The sequence below is a fragment of the Gobio gobio genome, assembly GCF_949357685.1.
Source record: "Gobio gobio genome assembly, chromosome: 8".
NCBI classification, from domain to species: Eukaryota; Metazoa; Chordata; class Actinopteri; order Cypriniformes; family Gobionidae; genus Gobio; species Gobio gobio.
This window is the reverse complement of record NC_137114.1, coordinates 27,725,417-27,743,783: the sequence shown is the minus strand read 5'-3', so window position 1 is coordinate 27,743,783 and position 18,367 is coordinate 27,725,417. Positions and strand designations below refer to the sequence as shown.

General features: G+C 39.5%; 1 protein-coding gene across 27 annotated transcripts in view; it reads right to left on the bottom strand.

Annotated features, from left to right (window-relative positions):
* The window catches only part of msi2b (musashi RNA-binding protein 2b), a 283,664-nt gene that overhangs the window by 9,656 nt on the left and 255,641 nt on the right, over nucleotides 1-18,367 (bottom strand). For 13 of the 27 annotated variants that reach the window (XM_079823481.1, XM_079823492.1, XM_079823503.1 and 10 more), the window contains 2 exons: nucleotides 5,552-5,731; nucleotides 586-740 (listed from right to left, as the gene is read on the bottom strand). The exons of 1 other annotated variant lie outside the window; for it this stretch is intronic. In XM_079823481.1, coding sequence (XP_079679607.1) covers nucleotides 586-740; nucleotides 5,552-5,731 — 335 coding nt within the window. Of the gene's footprint in view, nucleotides 1-585; nucleotides 741-1,453; nucleotides 3,443-5,551; nucleotides 5,732-18,367 lie in introns of those variants that run through there. 13 more of the 27 variants (XM_079823486.1, XM_079823498.1, XM_079823485.1 and 10 more) reach the window with 4 other exon arrangements.

Sequence of the window (18,367 nt, the reverse complement as noted above, 5' to 3'; positions counted from 1 at the left end):
CTGATTTTATTCATTTTGAGGAATACTGAATATTTTTCTGTTCAAGTGAGATGAGTAAATGCATGCTCACATTTAGTCTAGAATTACAATAACCGTCATGTTTACACACAACGCGAGAGCTGTCAGTCAATAAATGGAAAAACAAAGTAACTTGCGTTACTTATTTGAAAAAGTAACTCAGATATTTTGTAAAGTAATGCTCTACTAGTTACTTGAAAAAAGTATTCTGATTATGTAACTTTAGTTACTTATAATGCGTTACCCCCAACACTGTACGATACAACGCAGCAATTTGTTTTTAGTGAATTCCCTCTTGATGTTCAAACATATACAGATAGTTTATATGTCAATGTACACTTCATTCTTCTGGTAGTAATTGTAACAACCTGCTGAGCCAGTTGTTCGCTCTCCAAATGAACTTTCGATCTGGTCTTTTTTTTTTTCTTAAACTACAGCCAAGAAAATTCACTCTAAAAACTACGGTAGCAGCTGCTGGGTTCTAAAAGCACTAATTCCGGCAGGGTGGTGAATGCATTAGGTGGGAGAGAACAGAGAAACAGTGATGGTGGTGAACAGGGTACTTACAGCAATGCTGTGTCCGAAGCCGGAGCCGGGCTGGGGACTAGCAGCGCTAATGTAGTTGCCCACGCCGGAGTCCTGGCTGGTGGGGCCGTACAGGTCAGCCACTGGCCCGGGGCTGCTGGCTCCAGGAAAGGCTCCAGGCCGGGGCGGGTTGGTGCCTGCCGGAGAAGTGGCCGTGCCAACAGTGATGTGAGCAGGGTTGCTAGTCAGGACTGCTGGTGTGTAGTTTGACTAACAAGCTTAGCAAAAGCATGCACTATAAGCACAAAATGTCATAATTTGAAAGGAAGCCTTGTGTGTGCATGTCTATACAGCCTGAGGTGTTTTAGGAATGGTGGCCTAATGTGTTCTCCTCCAAAAGGTATGAAATGAACATAGACATACACACACATTGCACAAAGCAAACTAGTCAGCTCTACTTCGAGCTAGTGACTACTGCAGCAATACATCTCATCATTCATGCAGATGAAAGAGCGCTTATGTGTGTCGGATGCATCTCGCCCGCATTCACATGGCATGCATGCTACTCAAGTAGATTTTAGGCAAGCATAGAGAGCTGGACTGCTGTGTGATGGAGATCTATCTGATTTTTTCCCCTCTGAGGACATCTGTGATGTTTAAAAGTGTGAGTGAGAATGAATCGCTTCCTCGCAGGTTCCCTTCATTATCATAACTTCACCCCTCTCTGTGCTCCCATAGACTCCCTTTCCCCCAATCTCATATCAAGTGCTCTACGCCCATCCTCCTTCAAATTTGACTGCCGGTTCTCCAGTCCCTTTCTGAAAATTGCACAGGGGATTTTGCCACAACACCCCCTATCTAATCAACACCTGTCATTGAGAAAGTGGTCTCTCTCCTCGTTTTTTTTTTTAAATATATACGGCGGTGATTATCTGGCAGTTAGCGTCAGGGGGCTATCAGGCCTAGCAGCAGCCTGGAAACCAGGAAATTGCTGAGGGTGTCTTGGGTAAAATGCGTTGAAGACTGAATCATGGAGTTTCCTCTCCACTGCGAGTGCGGCTCCACTTTCGCTAAAACTACATTTGGGTCTGAAAGCAGAAACCGTTGAAGATGAAGCCTGAGAGCCAAAATTAAACACTCGCCAAGCGCAAAATGCTGGCTTTGGTGAGTAAATGAAATGTTGCTGAGTAACTTTTTTAGGAAATGCAACATAAAAACATAGTTTAAGTTGAATTGTAAGAATGATCCCTTGCTGACCCTGGCTGATTTAAGTGACAAGGGCGATTCAAAATGCTGTGATGTGCCTATATTTTTTTTTTTTTACAAAAAAGCTAAATGGTTTCATGGTTGGTAAGACATATTTATGGTGGGTAAGATTCTTCAACTGGCAGCAGGGTTATTATCATTAATAAAACAACTACTGAATTTAAAAAAAAAATTGAAATCAAGATGAAGTAAAATAAAGATAAAATATTAGATGACTTTAACTAACTAAAATAAGTTTAAGATAAAGCACTAAAATTACTAACTGGAAATAAATAAAAACAAACTGAACAAATGAAGGCTTAAATAAAATGATTCGTATATATATATAGCATATGAATAATACGAAATAACACAATGTGATGTGGTGACTCTGGCCGCAAAGTTGGAACCTCTGAACCTAAAAGCAGATTCATGGAGCAGAAAAACTGACAAATGTGAGAAAGGAGCAAAGATGGGCTGGAGGGGGTTTTGGGGGAGAATTACAATTAGACTATAATTATATCAGACCACTTGAGCCATGGCTGCTGTCATTTGCAGATGCCCCCTCCATTTCACTGCTGTTGAGAGGCGAATTAAGGAAAATAAAAACAAATGCATGAATTAAATTAAATGAACGTTCTCAGAAACTTTGAGGCCCCTTGCTGTGCCACGCTCATTTTTCTCCTACGCACAGCCCTCTATGACACTTCCATTAATAAGCGAATATTAAATCAAGCTCCTCCACAGGCAGAGGCCTTCAGATCAGCGCCCATTGAAAAGGGAGTCTATAACTGCAGCAGCCTCCAAAAAACTCAGGAGGGTAAAAGATATCTGTATGAATGGAAGATAAGCCCGGAGGGCTCGCATAGGAGAGCAAATATGTTAGATAGGGGGCAATATGACGCCGTGGGTAAACTGAACGTGGCAGACTCACACAATCTGTCTGCTTTTCACACAAATGAGGACACAGACAACAGGAGAGGTGAGCGCCTCTACAGTCAGAGCTTTCACTTCTAAATGTCAGCGTATCAAAATAGCGTCAGCTACTTCTAGGGATGATGGGAAAGCGTGTATATCCTCTACTAGATTTGAGTGGAAGCAAAGATGGCTGTCACTAGCATACCACCAGTCTGCAGCTAGCCCACTGTAATGTAAAATATGATGGACAATTAGCAAGGGACAACAAAATGACTGAAAAACTACACCAGTCTCGAAAAGATATGGGTAAAACGTGCACAATTAACTTCAGTATTTTTGTCTTGATTTCAAAGTGAATTTTCAGATAAAAAAATATTATAAGAATCTTGAAAAGAAAATACATTTACTTCAGAAGCAAAACTTATTTTTAAAAAACAGGAATCTTTTGACAATAATAAATTAGATTAAATATAAGATTATTTTCAGAGAGTATCTCCTAAATTAAGTTTATTAAACTAACCTTTTAAAATTGAGAGATTTATGCTAGACTTATCATAGATTTACGCTTGATGATGCTGATGATGATATTAATAATAATAATAATAATAATAAACAATTGTCCACAAATACACTAATAAACTAATAATTCAGAGGTGAATTTATCTTCTCAGATCACAAAAAGAAATGCTGATTTAAGTGGTCAATATGTCAGTAATTCAGCAAAGTATAGAAGCCTCTAAAAAGAGCAGGGAGACAGAAAAACAACATAGATCGCACAATGTTAACTCACATCTTGAAATTGTTCTCGGAATGATCTGGATCACGAATCCAGATCACAAAATCATAAATAAAACCCTTCTAATATAAGAGGGGGAAACCAGCACACTGTAAGTGACAGCCCTGGTTAGCATCACGTCCTGATCTATGACTGGCTTCTGTATTCCCAATAGGCCTACGCTAATAAGACACGTTGATTCGCTGTCTTTTATATCTCCAGAAGCCATTAATGGGGATGTGCTCATTAACAGAACAAGAAATTGTTTTTGTAGCTCAATACTGCTGTGAAACTAATTCATACACATTACCAACTACTATGGATTTATTTCAAAACCCCTATAATGTGCAATGTGTCTATCTAAAAGCCTGCAATCATTCAAAGACCAACTTCCATTTAAAGAAAGACATCTTTCTGGAAGTTAAGTGCATTGCTCACAAGGTTGAAAGAAACGCAGAACATTAAAACCAACAACCGCCAATACCGTCAACATTCCTTGGCATTCCCTAACTGGGATCTGAACCATAAACGGTCTGGTTGCTGGCGTGGATGTCTAATCCACACATGCCTCAATGTCTGCAAGACAGTTTACTAGTCATTACCATGGCTCTTGACTGCACTTATTTTTCTTTTTTTTTGCTTAAGATGTGTCTTGTTTATTGCCAAGAGCTCAAGACCGCCTTCCTTTGAACTACAGGCTACTGAATATAAAGTGGAGCACTACTGTTTTGAAGAGGACCGAACGTCAGTTCAGTGGTGCACTACCACGAAGCATTACAAAATATGCCAAGAGTTTAGGAATAGCAAACTCTTCCCTCTAAATATGCTGTCAAAACGAGACGATGTTACAAACTCTTCTCATTTTCACTCATTAGTTTATGTAATTCCACATACAGTGAGAATTTGAACACTTAAGCCACATTTAAAATGTCAGAACTTATTTGCATGAGATAAAATAGCAAACCAAGTGTCATTTGCAATCAAATTATGCTGCATATTTTTTCTGAAATGTCTATGTTCCACTAACATGTGACAACCAGAATGTGACTCCAAAGTTTTATCATTTTAAAACCTCACAAACTTATTTGTATGAAATAGCTTGCTAAGAAAGTATGCGAGTATAAGAGTTATCCTTCTTTACAGTAAATAACACTTGGTTTGTTATTTTGCATGTATTGCAATGACATTCGTCTCTTTTAAAGTGTGACTTTAAGGGGTAGTTTACACATAAATGAACATCTGTCATCATTTACTCACCCTCACGCAGTTCCAAACCTGACATTTTCTTTGGCAGAACACAAAAAGAAGATCCATACAATAAAATATGATCTAAAAAGACACCAAAAAACCACTGTGACATTTTTCAATGCATCTTCTTTTGTGTTCTACAGAAGAAAGAAAGTCACACTGGTTTAGAATGACATGATGGTGAATAAATAATGACAGAATGAACTATCCCTTAAGCGTCTAAATACATTTTGCAGCCACTGTACTGCATATGTGAACAAACAAGAACAAAAAATATGCAAATAAAGGGATGCATTAACAATATATCTCAATATGTGATACTGTGTCCAAGTGCGGCAACTAAGCGATAAAATCTACTTCCAACAACTGGCTTGTCATTTTATACTCATGTACATGAAGTCGGATGTTTAGATATCATTTATCACATGCCAGCAGGCTGACAGCTGAGCGGTATGGAGCCAATGGGTGTGTAATACATATATACGTGCCTGAGTATGTACTGCACAAGATATGAACCGTCAAGTATGAACGCATCTCCCGGTTAATTGCACGGGGACTGTGATCCCGCTTTCCCGGATATATCTGCACAGTACATACGCATTAGCGGCCACGTATACGTGCTCACGTATATACACTCCCTCAAATCCACAGGCAAAATGACAATTCAACATGCAGTGCACATCAAGCAAACTGCAAGGATGCACAAAACCCTTCTCATCTGTCCCCCCTCTCTCTTTCTTGCTTGTTTTAATGAATGGCAGGGTGATGAATAAACCGCATGAATCAAATCAATCATTGAATGAAGGAGAGGCGGGTACACACCTGGGCTTTTATACTGATCCGGGCTGGCCAGGTGCTGGAGAGGGGAGTTGCAGGCTGATGTGGCATGCTCGCTTTGCAGCAGCTGAGCCGCCTGGGGGCCCAGGGAGCCATAGTCCGCAAAGGAGAAGGGGGGCCCCCGTTGGTCGCTTGGCGAGGAATAGAAACCGTAATCGGGGAAGCCTGGGAGATACAGTACAGGGGGGGAGGAGGAAGGGAGGAGGATGAGGGGTGGGACTCCATCATTGATAGGACTTTGCATAGTAATGTTATGAGGCAATGTTTACTATCTGACTTGCATGGTTGTACAATGTAATGTGCACTGGGAAGATAGATGGTGAGTTTGTAAAGCCACATCTCGCTGTGTCCCCTGTGTGTGTGTGTGTGTGTGTGAATGTGACGCTGAGTGTATGAAGACTTGCTGGCCGCCACTGTACAGTACACTGCTATAAACCACTTGGGTTTGCTGCAGTCAGAGGTACTGACACAATACACATCAAATAAGCATACGGAAAAAACGGCTTTTAAAAACTTTACATAAAAACTGACTGGCCTTAATAGATCTTCTGAGAAAAGAACGCTCTTTATTTGAAATGCTAATTTGCATTCAGCATCCACAAATACAACAAGCAGGAAAATAACTAGAATACCACTGTCTGCACACTGTTACCCAAACCACAGTATGTCCTCTTTAAAAACATCAGATTTATATATGTGGAGAACTTTTCTTTAATATGTAAAAGTTTTTGCAAACCATTGTTAAAATCTAAGGATGTTTTATTTATTTTATTGTGCTTGAGTGCATGTGTGTGCCAATTTGTTATACAAACTATTACGAGTGAAAAGATGCTTTTATATATTAGATACCGTTTTTGGACTGTCACATAAAAATATATGAATGCCATTGCATTAGAAATCTCAATATCAAATGAAACTGCATATATTTTAAACTAAAAAGAACTAAAGTGTTTCCCAAAAGATATTTGTGAGGTTTTAATTATAATGTTCAAAATAAAGAAAAAAAAACGTGGAGACTTTCTAGTGACTAAAACAAAAACGTCACCATTTGATCCCACTTTGTTTGAAATTTTGTATCTAATGAGGCAATGAGATTTAAAAGTGCGACATTGAAAAGTGTAGATACTTTTCTTGTGTGTGTCAGATAGGATTAAAAAAATATATATTACATAATCAAACTCAAGTCTGTCACAGAAAAAAAGAAAATTGTCCATAGCTGATGGTGTGTAAATAAGCGTACACCATCCTGCACTGCCCGCTGTTGTTACAGACGTGGAACTGTGGACTTGAGGGAAGGTGTTAAAGAGAGGAAACTCGCAGAGCTTCAGTGTACCTGTGCTGCTAACTGTTTACAAATAGTCAATATAGCCCCTCTGCTAGGGTTTATATCACACAACCTATCAGCCCAGAGAATGCCTCATTAGAGCAGCCTTGGTGAAGGTACTATATTCGATTCTTTTTCCTTTTCCTCTGCCTTAATTAGTTTCAGAGGATCTCAGATATACACAGCAGAACAAATGAGGTCTATGCAAGCCTACATTTAAGAAGAGTTGAGGGAGTGATAAAGAAATATAAATAAAAGAAATGAGAAAGGAAAGGAAAGTTGATTCTCTGACAGGCTGAAGCTTTGTTGCTCTGACCTTCTCCAATCACTCATTAATTATCCGCCGCTAGTCTGCTGACTGCTCATCTCAGCCCAAGCCTTGGGTCTGCTATAATGTAAAAAAACAGCAATGGCTGCGTTTTTAGTCGCCAAACACATTTATTAAAGACCCAGAGATTTGTAGGTATTGCTTATACAGTACATGTATGTTGACACCAGTGTTAATCTCAAACAAAGGGTTTTAAATTTTCATTAACAATTTTCATTATCAACAAAGCACAGTCACACTGTGATTATGCTCTTTCTGTAACAACTCACTAAACCACGTATTATAATGTATTTTTTTGTCTTCACAACAAGGACTGATTTGCCAGTGTTAATAAAATAAAGTTGTCAGCCACTGCTATTTTTTTTAAAAATAATTTTCACAAAACTTTCATAGCCCACAGAATATATATATCAGATATATCAGAACAAAGCCTCTACTTCTATATAAAAAATGTGTTTCATTAGAAAAAACAATATATATATATATCAAAAATTGTGTTTTTGTCAAAGACTACAACGTGCATAAGCAATGCTTTTATTGCTGAAATGTATAGGACATTTCAATAAATAAAAAAAGCTATGACTAAAACATTTTTTTTTTTTATTCACAGTGGTATACAACTACAGCTAATTCGCAAATCTGTTATTACTAACAGATCCATAAAGACAAATATAGAATCTCATTACATAACCATATAGAGTTGAATGTGGTGCACCAAAGCCCCCAAAGCAAAGTAAAGAAACACAAATTAAATAAATAAAGATATGGTTTTAAGGACTCTGGCGTGGAGAACTTGACTGGCTTGCAAAAACCCCAAACCTGAACATTTAAGAAGAATCAAATCCCTGCAACCCAAGGAGCGGAAGCTGTCAGGAAGGACTAACTCCCCATCAATGCCAGTGGTTTTGAAATAAAATTTTCAACAAGCACATGTGTTTGCTGTCCACACGTTTATGGCTATGTAATGTACCTTTCTCAGGCGTCTTTCCAAGAACGAGCAAAATGAAATGTGATTTAAAAAATCCCTGTTTTTGTATTCTGTTTCAGGTACTGCCAAAAGAGACCGGTGAAATTCACAGGCACAAGTACTGAAAAAAATCAGTAAACAGAAACGAGCATGAAAATCCCCGTCCTGCCAGTACCTACACTCCTAAACGCGAATAAATCACATATGCATCCAGACGTTCAAGCTCTCTCTCGCTAACTGCGCAAAAACGAAGGAAATGCCTGAGGTATGCTCAGAATCTTCAAGTGTTTCGGCTTCCCGTAGAGGAGGGGAAAGCCCACTTCAGCGCGCACATCTTTAATCATTTAAGGAAAGCAACCAAAAATGCACTTAGGCTGAATCCATTTTTGATAGGCCTCTCTAATAGATGGGCGTCCTTGAGGTTCAAAGGGAACCCTGGACGCGCCTCTTAATTAGACAAGCTGCCATCCCGTCCTGTTTCCCCTCATCCTCCTAATTAGATCTTTAACAACAAACAAATGAAGACCTTTTACAAGCGCGTGCGGTATGGCCGCCTCGTCCCCGGCAAATGTGTGTGTGTGTGTGGTGTGGTTTGGGGGTGCGGAGACGTCCTTTTTGTCTAACACTCCACGGCCCCGGCGTGCGCAACAATGGCTGAGTCTTGCCACAATCTGCATAAATATTCCGCCTAATTTCCGCGGAGCGGGAACGGCGGGACGCAAAATACGACATTACCGCACATACAACAAACACACCTGGTTTCTTTGTTTGCACTGACATAGAAAATTACACCTGAAAAGCTGTTCGTTTTAATGCTGTGGCAGGAAAGGTCTCATCTAATAACGGCCTGCAGAAATTATGTTTATTATCCAGGTAGATCACGTCCGATGACAGTGCTATCTGAAGCAGAAACACAGAATAAAACGCAGTTAAAAACTGCCCATTTACTGTCTATAGAGAAAGCCATCTGGCGGAATAGGTCTGCTTGATTACCTTCACCGGCTAATTCTCTCTCTGAGCGCATGCAAATGATTCACTTTGACCAAGTGGAAGTGAGGGAGAAAAAAAAAGTGGAGCTAAATTAAACACTGCCGTTTTTAAACATCAAAAGTTGCCACAATAATGGCTCCTCTGTGATGTTCCACGGTATTGTACGCTGCCAATCAGACAGAGAATAGCACTCGGAATGTTTTATGCCTCTGTGAATAACTCCGGGATGAGCGAGGACACAGGGTGTGAGTTTTGTGTGTGTCTATGTGTGTTCTTCCATTAATAGGCACTGTGAACACTTCCTTTCACTGCAACCCCACAGTCAAACTACACAAAAAGCTTAATATCTTCTCTTCTCCTTCCACAAAAACAAATACCTAACTGTGTTGTGTACCACGGGCCTCTCCCCTTCACTCAAAGATAAATCTAATTACTCTATAATGGCAGGTTTGGGGGGAGTGTGTGCTTCGTTGACAGGTGATAGATGCGTAAACTCACTTCCTCCGACTTGATGAATAGTGGTATAGAACTGTGAAGCGCTCGTTCACGGTGGGTGTACGACAGCACCTCGTCTATTCATCATTTCGCCTCTATGAGCCGCACGGAGGCCCGCAAACACACTCTGAGGTCGTGTCTGAACAGCTGGGAGTAGGTCATCCAGATGTGCCTTTGTCTGGGCAACATCTGTACTGAGCCCAGACCCCCCAGCAAGGGGAGGGACGGGGGGCCAACGTGGGAGCGAGCTCAGAATGGATGCACTCTGGAAGGTTGTCAACCGCTCCATTACGAAGCCCATCTGGGTGCTTCAGAGCTGTTGCTGAGATGAAAGCACTGGTTGCTTTTTACTCCCCCCTACCACTGCAGCTTTGTGTTGTTATACATAATATCTGTCAGAGCAGCATCAAGAAACAGATACGTAAATACATGAATACCTAAATAAGAGGCCCTTTTATCAGCTGCTTAATGAACAGAGAGTGGCAATTTGTCACTGCTACAGGCATCAACACAGTAGTGGATAGTCTTTTTTTCTAGTCGCATTAAAGTAAAGACCGCATCGAGTGACAGCCAATGCAAGATTAAGACACGAGCAAAGATAATGAGTGGCCAATATGATGCTTGAATTAAAAAAAATATATATATTTAACAGCTGTTTTATTAATGATATAATCTGTTTAACACCAACAATGAGGGAGTTATAAGTAAAGAATAAAAGCTTGACATTAATAAAAGGTAAAGTGGCTCATTTCTGCTTAAACACATACCGCTCGGTTCATATCAAACTTAGACTTTCTGTCCTGAATTGCTCCTTATTTGTCAAAATGGACAGTAACTGTGAATGCTAGCCCTTAGGATGGTACTACTGTGCCTCAGGCAGTCATCTTTCCTCTCACACGAACATCTAGTTGGCTAACATTTTCTTTGGGCAAATCATACATAGACCTCCTTGTATTGATCTGTAAGGATGCAGGGAAAGTGACGTTCTCTAGATGGGCATAAGATACACTGTGTTTGAAACGCTATACACACAGTGACAGATGATAAAAACAGTGATATATGTAATCTGTCAACATCTGACAATCATATGCAGTCAAATCAACATGTTGCAGTATCATACACCAACACAATAAAAGATATGAACAAATTGCAAACAAAAACAAAGAAAAGCTAAATTAAAAGCAAAACTAATATATAAAACTGCAAAAAAGCAACGAAATGCAAGACAAAATAACATCTAAAAGCAACAAAAAGGGGAAAAAACTCAACAAAAAGCAAAACTACAAGAGTGAATATGTGAATATTTATATGGGGATGTCACTTCTGAAACTTTGCGCCGTGTAACTGGCCGTCTGTCGTCTTAGTAGCATGATAAACAAAACTTTTATTCAAATTCTGAATTAATTATAGCCTATAAAGCATGTAAAGACCGAAAAAAAGACAAAAACACTTAACCAAAAGCCAAATTGAAAACTAAAAAAATAAAGGAAAAAAAGCCAGTTCTGCTTCTACCTGTTTGTCTGCTAACCCCTTGTTTTTTGCTTCATCTAGATCTTAAGACCAAGTCAAATCAACATCTTATTGAAATATTTGACTCCGAACTTCCACATCAGACCACCTTCATTGAGGACTTTTGGTAAAAACAAATGTTTCAAGGAGATTCTTGAGATGAGCTCTGTGTTTTACAGAGACACTGAGATGAAATTCTGTTCGTCCAGCAGAAAAGTCTTAGTAAAACTAAAATGTGTTTGCATTGCAATTTAACATTGTTGGTCCGCTACTGAAGAAGAAAAAAAAAAAAAACTCTTTCTCCGCGTGGATCAGGCTCAGTGCAGTCAGTACGGCTCACACCTGACCTGTCAGCAGTCTATTACCACAATTAGCCTGCTGATGTTAGCGAAATACTGCCATTTACAGAGTCTTTTCATGGGGGGACGATGGAAAAGCTGACATTTCGCAATGTGACTTTCAAACACTTCTTTAAAAAAAGCTCAAGGACTGCGGCCTGCCTTGGAAATAGCATTTCACACAATCATCTACTCCAGGCAGAAATGTCAGTCGCAGAGAGGGAATCCGTACACTCGAACAAAAACACAGACTGTCGTTCTATAAAAAGCACTGACCCTGCAATTCCATACTCAGAGACATTATGTTTTATCTCTCGGTCTCTCAATCTCTCAGTCTCTCTCCACTTGGATAAAGCCGGTAGCACTCTTCCTCTCTAACATATCCATTACTAGGTGTCAATAAACTTGTCAAATGTGCCTCCAAATTAGCTTTGAAATTTCCGAACATCCACAATTAGCTACCTCATTTCCACCTGTGTCATTTTTAAAGAATTACAAGTGCCCGTTCGCCGCCTCCACAGAGAATCGCTCTCCATTCAGAGATGGTCGTTTCTAGTCGTATATTTGAGTAATTATCATTACAACATGTCCCTTCTAGCTAGAGAAGGCATCGCATAATTTGTCTGCAGATAATGTTTCAACATCTAGGCTTGAAAATAGCCAAAAAGCCTGTTTTGTGACTAGCGCTCACACCCCTGTGCGCATAGGTAGAGTGGGAAAGCGGACAGCTAGCCGCAAGATGGTGAAAACATACATCTATCTTCATCAGGAGCGTGACAGACAAGTATGAAGTGCGTTTCATATTTGCAGCATGGGCGGCTGGCACCGTAGAGACGGCCTGGCCTAGATTGCACCTGCGGACACCACAGCGAACGAGGCAGACACAGCTGCAGTCCGGGGCCTGTCTGTCAGGATACGACAGCTAATGGAGAGTGACACAGGTTTTCTGTGGCTCCCGCTTCTCTAACTCACACGCGAGTGCACACGCGGTGTACTTTAACCTCACTGAAGAAAGAAGAACAGATGGAGGGAGGAAAGGGATGGAGAAACCTGAAAGAAGTTGGAGGGACAAGTCTCGCCCCAGGGACACTGGTGGCCCTTTGTCCCCGGCCCAGGTGAGCCGAGGTGCTGAGGTTGTCAGGTCTCCAGTTCTAGGATGTGCTTTTGCGAGATGTGCAGTGTCAGATAACTTCTGCGTCTCCTGCGAGTCATCTCTCTCCGTTTGCCAAATAGCTAAGAGGAAGTGGGGCGGCACTGCCAGAATGTCATTCTATAAACACCGGTTCACTTTGTCACATGCTGCAGGAGATCTGAATAAGTCAGATATTGTTTTACACACCTCTTCAAGCTGTGAAAAAGTACTTTTGATCCAAAACACTAAATGTAAAAAGCAAAAGATTCAAAGAGAAGAGAAGGTAGACATAATGCATTCTTTCCAAATACAAGCTAACAGACATGACAACCTACTCAAATCTAGATCTACGGTTTCTATCAGAACCACTATCAGAGAGGCATGCAGTCAACTAACAGACACATATAGGTCCAAGAAAATGAAGCAGAGAGAAATGGCAAAAAATTGAGGGAAAAGACCGAAATAAAGGTGAGAACAAAAAAATAATACTTGAGGTGGGCGGAATAAAGAATGAAATATTGATGAGTGTTAAAGGATTAGTTCATCCAAAACGACAGTTCTTCATCATTTACTCACCCTCATGCTGTTCCCAGACTGTTAATGGGGACTGGAGCGTTTAAGCTTTAAAAAAGGATGGAAAAGCACCATAAAAGTCATCATAAATCTGGTTCGACTGGACTGTGAATGAATCATTTTGTGAAATGGATCAACCGATTCATTGGAAAGATCTGATTCAAAAACACAATTTGCTCACAAAACCAGGGATATTTTCATTACACTCTTTTTTGTTTTGTTTAATTTTAAATTGAAACAAAGCTGAATGAAAATAAAATATACATATCAGATGAAAAACAAACTTAAAGGGATAATTCACCCAAAAACGAAAATTTTATGTTTTTCTGCTTACCCCTAAGGCATCCAAGATGTAGGTGTCTTCGTTTCTTCAGTAGAACAAAAATGAAGATTTTTAACTCCAACCGTTGCTGTGTGTCACTCATATAATGCTTGTCAATGGGGTCGATTTCGAGCGATCCACGCCATGATCCACGCAGGCACTAATGCGGTATCTATGTATATATCTATGACCCGGCCAGAATTTTGACCTCACACACGGGAAGTGATGGCAGTCTGCAGAGCTGAAGCGTTCGTCTGATATGAGGTGATATATTTGCATAAATACCGCTCGGTTTCTCTCAGAAACCGATCGTTTCGTGTCTTAAGACATCAATGTGTCGTCACGAGCCGCGGGGTTTAATTTGAAGTTGTTTGTCCATGTTTTTTTTACTCTAATAGAATTAGACCCCATTGACAAGCATTATATGAGTGACACACAGCAACGGTTGGAGTTAAAAATCTTCATTTGTGTTCTACTGAAGAAACGAAGACACCTACATCTTGGATGCCTTATGGGTAAGCAGAAATTTTTTTTGTTTTTGGGTGAACTATCCCTTTAAAGAAAATTTGAAATGTTGCCCTGGAAACTGAAATAAATATTAGCATTAAAATTACTAAATGGAAATGAATAAAAACTAAAACTGAAATAAAAATAAATTAAACCTAAATAGTGATATGTATAAAAATAATAAAGATGATAAAAGCACACAATTAAATGACTAAATATTAAAGTAAATATGATAAATAATATTTTTGAAAAATTAATACAAACTATAATAGTACATAAAAAATACTAACATAACACTGCACAAAACTGACATTTCTACTGATCTCAGTACCTCTAATGAACGCACCAAGTGTGGATGTCAAGATTTTTAGTCCATTTTTAACATATGCATCACTTTTGAATTTTTTTTAGCCCCCATGCATTATAATGGAAGAGAGCGGATTTCTCCCTTTGTATTTATCTGCAAACAAAAAGACGTTTAAATAACATGAGGGGGAGTAAAAAATCTTTAAAAAAAGATTCTATTTTTATGAACTATCCCTTTAAGCCCTTCCGCTGGAGTGTGACCAGAGGAGTGTGGCGAGAGGAAGTCAACTGGTGCTGTCTCTGACTTGCACACACTGGCATTGAAACAGGACCAGACCAAACACGAGAGAAACATGACCATTGTCCTGGCATCCAACACACCAACACATCAACAGGGTCGTGGGTGTTTTTTATGATCGTTGAAATATAACTGAAAAGTTAGCATGCCACTTTCAAGTGCTAGATGACGTCTGGGGTGCAGATACATGCTATTTCCAGCAGTGTGTACTGGCTTTAACAAACATGCTGTAATATCTTGTCTGTAAGAAAATGTATGTACATTTAATCAGTCAGTACATCATAATCAGTTTAAAACGCTAAACCAATCTGAAAAGAAGCTCGTAATGAACATTTTCCTAGACTCTAAAATAATATCTGCTGATCAGTCCTTATTAACTGAAGCGTAATGCTCTATCGCTACCAACTGATGAACTGTTTCATGGGCCATACTGACACAGAGAGGCCGGGATGGCCCAGTCCGTAAATCATGAATACCATTCAAATCACACACACCGTTTAGCCTAGCTAAAGTATATGTCTAATTTATTTTATTACCTTACTGCCAATAAGTAATCATAAAATAGAAACTGCTCTGGATCTGTGGAGTATCAGGCTTTAAATCAGGTGTTCTCAAGCTTCTTCGTTCAAAAGTTTGGGGTCCGTAAGATATTTTTTGTAAGAAATGTATATTTGTTTTCAGCATCCTGTATTAAATTGATCAAAAGTGACAGTAAATACATTTATAATGTTACAAAAGATTTCTATGTCAAATACGGATCTGGAAAAAATTTGATCAGTTTCCACAAAATATTAACCAGCACGACTGTTTTCAACACCGATAACATTAAAGACATTCGTTTATGTGTTTGCGATCTGGAGAACGTCAAATGTTTCTATTTACAACGTGTTTTTGCAGCGAATCACAGACAGTTATGTAGCCAATCACAGACATGTTTGTTGATCACTTGAATGCAATCAGGTCTGTTTAATTTAGAATCCACTCACCGGTCATAGCAGCAGAGTTTTTGTTCAGTGCTGAGTTCTGCACGCTCACGAATTCTCATTAACAAAGTGTAGACACAATGCAAGTAAGAGATTCATTGTGGAATGCAGACAGCTTCATTGATTAAAATGGAACTTTGTTATGTCAGGCTATATAATTAATTTAGAATTTGAATAAAAGTTTTGTTTGTCATGTTGCTAAGAGGACTGACGGCCAATTACACGCTGCAACGTTTCGGAAGTGACATCCACATATAAAAATATGCATTGAGCAGAGTAAATGCAGACTAATAGATTAACAGAAAAATATTAACATTTTCCTATAAATATTTTTGAAATTCTATTCCAATTATTTGTAAAATTATCTTAAATGTCTCATGTATTCTTGTTTTGGTGGAGCCGTTGCTTACACATTACATCTACACTTTACAAGAGCATCCTTACTAATTTCAGAAGCACCATCCGTGATTTGATTCTGGAACCGGGACTGCCTACGTTGAGAACCTCTGATTTAAATACAATATTGCATAAAGCAGGTGGAGAAAGAGCAACAGCCCTCGGATGATTGACGGAGATTATGCGGCGATGAATATGATCCGCAAGGGCCGTCTGCAACGTCACCATTTTGTCAGAGTACCATGCAGAATAAAGTGCGACAGCTCGTCTGTCAGAGCGGAGCCTCTGACTTTCACCGTACCCTTGCCGGCAGGTTTGCGCAGGATTTAACTGACTGACAGTCAGCACGCAAACACATCTCATCCTCCGCCTAGCAGCAAATGTATGCACAGCAGGGGTGTATAAATTGTGCTGCGCAATGGAGATCAGTTGGGTAATAGATGATGAGGTTCTCGGAAAAGGTCATCCTTAAATGTCAGTGCTCTGTCTCAATGGCTTTCTCACTTCTGTCACAACGCAACCATGGAGCGACTCCATCAGTCACAAAAGAGTGCAATTGCGCCATCAGCTTAAGATGCTAGCCATGGGGGGTGGGAGGGTGGTAAAATAACTACAGTGACCTAATAAACTTGGTCCAGTGGGCCAAGACCCTACCTAATCACATTTCTCTCCAAAATACACAGTATAACCCAAGCTTTCAATGTTCAAATGAAAATGAAGCTCACCAGTTCTGAATTGAACAATGCTAGCCTTGAGTATAACTTCCTCAAACTGACCACGAGCTGTTTAAAAGTCTAGAGATGCTATTACTAATCATATCTCATGTAGCTCTCGTTTTAAACTCAGTGCTCGCTCCAAACAAGCCTGGCGTAATTCACACACATTAAACAGCAACGAGATGCAGAGAGCTATGTTTTTTCAGGCTAAGTTGGTTTCTTTAGCCGAGTGCTAATCAGAATCAAACACGTCTGATTGGGTGGAGAGGCATGACTGATTGGCTCACGCTCTGTCGACTGCGCTCCTTCAAACCGTGCGCCGAGCCACTTTTACGCCTGTCTGCCAATTACACCGGGGTGGATAGCTGTCTGCCGGAGAGCAGGTGTCAATGGAGCAAACTCGAGTATGTGCAAAGTCGAGTCAAAATATGCAGTAAACACATGCGCATGAGCAAAAAGGTGTGTGTACACTGTGCCAGTGGACTGAAAAAAAATACAACTTTCATTTTGTCAGACAAACTATTTTAAAGGTTGAATTAATTACGTAGAAAGTCAACATTCCACAAAAATTAGAAGTTAATTTTTATGCCATTTAGTATAAGCAACTTATAATATTAAACTTACAATGTCATGTTTGGTGGTGAGGGTGAAATTAAAAGGCTTCCGAGCATGATGCAACTAAATGTTTTTTTTTTTTTTTTCCAGAGCCTGGGACATCATTTGTAGGAGAAAATAAACCTGTAAATCTGTGGTTACAGTTTTTCAAGGTGTCCCCTTAAGTTTATAAACCATACTCACAGATTTTTAAATTGTTCCCTCGGTTTAAAAATAATGAAAATAAATGTTTGACCCTGGACCACAAAACCAGTCATAAGTCGCACGGGTATATTTGTGGCAATAGCCAACAATACATTGTATGGGCCAAAATTATCCATTTTTCTTAAAATAAAAAAAAATCATTAGGATAGTAAAGGGGTGATTGAATATGATTTCACTTTTTAAACTTTAGTGTGTAATGTTGCTGTTTGAGCATAAACAATATCTGCAAAGTTACGACGCTCAAAGTTCAAAGCAAAGGGAGATATTTTCTTTGAAAGAAATCACTTTTTAAGGACTACAACAAACGGCTGGTAGGGACTACACTAGCTTCCTTTCTCCTTTATTTACATAAACCCTGCCCCTGTGAACATGCTATGTTGAGAATTTATAGATTATCACTACAGAATATGCTAATCAATGACTTGAAGATAGTTAACTCCACATCAGCTACATAAATTCATCAACTAACCATTCAGAAACGTCCTGTCTCATTCTACATGTTGTCACTTCTTGAGTCTCTCCACCATTGTCCGACTCCGGTTTGAACATAAAAGGCTGAACCGTTTCATTGCCTGTCTGCATGAGGTAATCAGAGCTGCTAATTGGAGTTCTTGAAGCTCCACCCCAAGAGCCGCAGCTCATTTGCATTTAAAGGGACACACAAAAATGGCAAGTTTTTGCGCACCCTCAAAAAATGACAATGTCATACTATAAAAAATTATCTGTGGGGTATTTTGAGCTAAAACTTCACATACACACTGGGGACATCAGAGACTTATTTTACATTTTGTAAAAAGG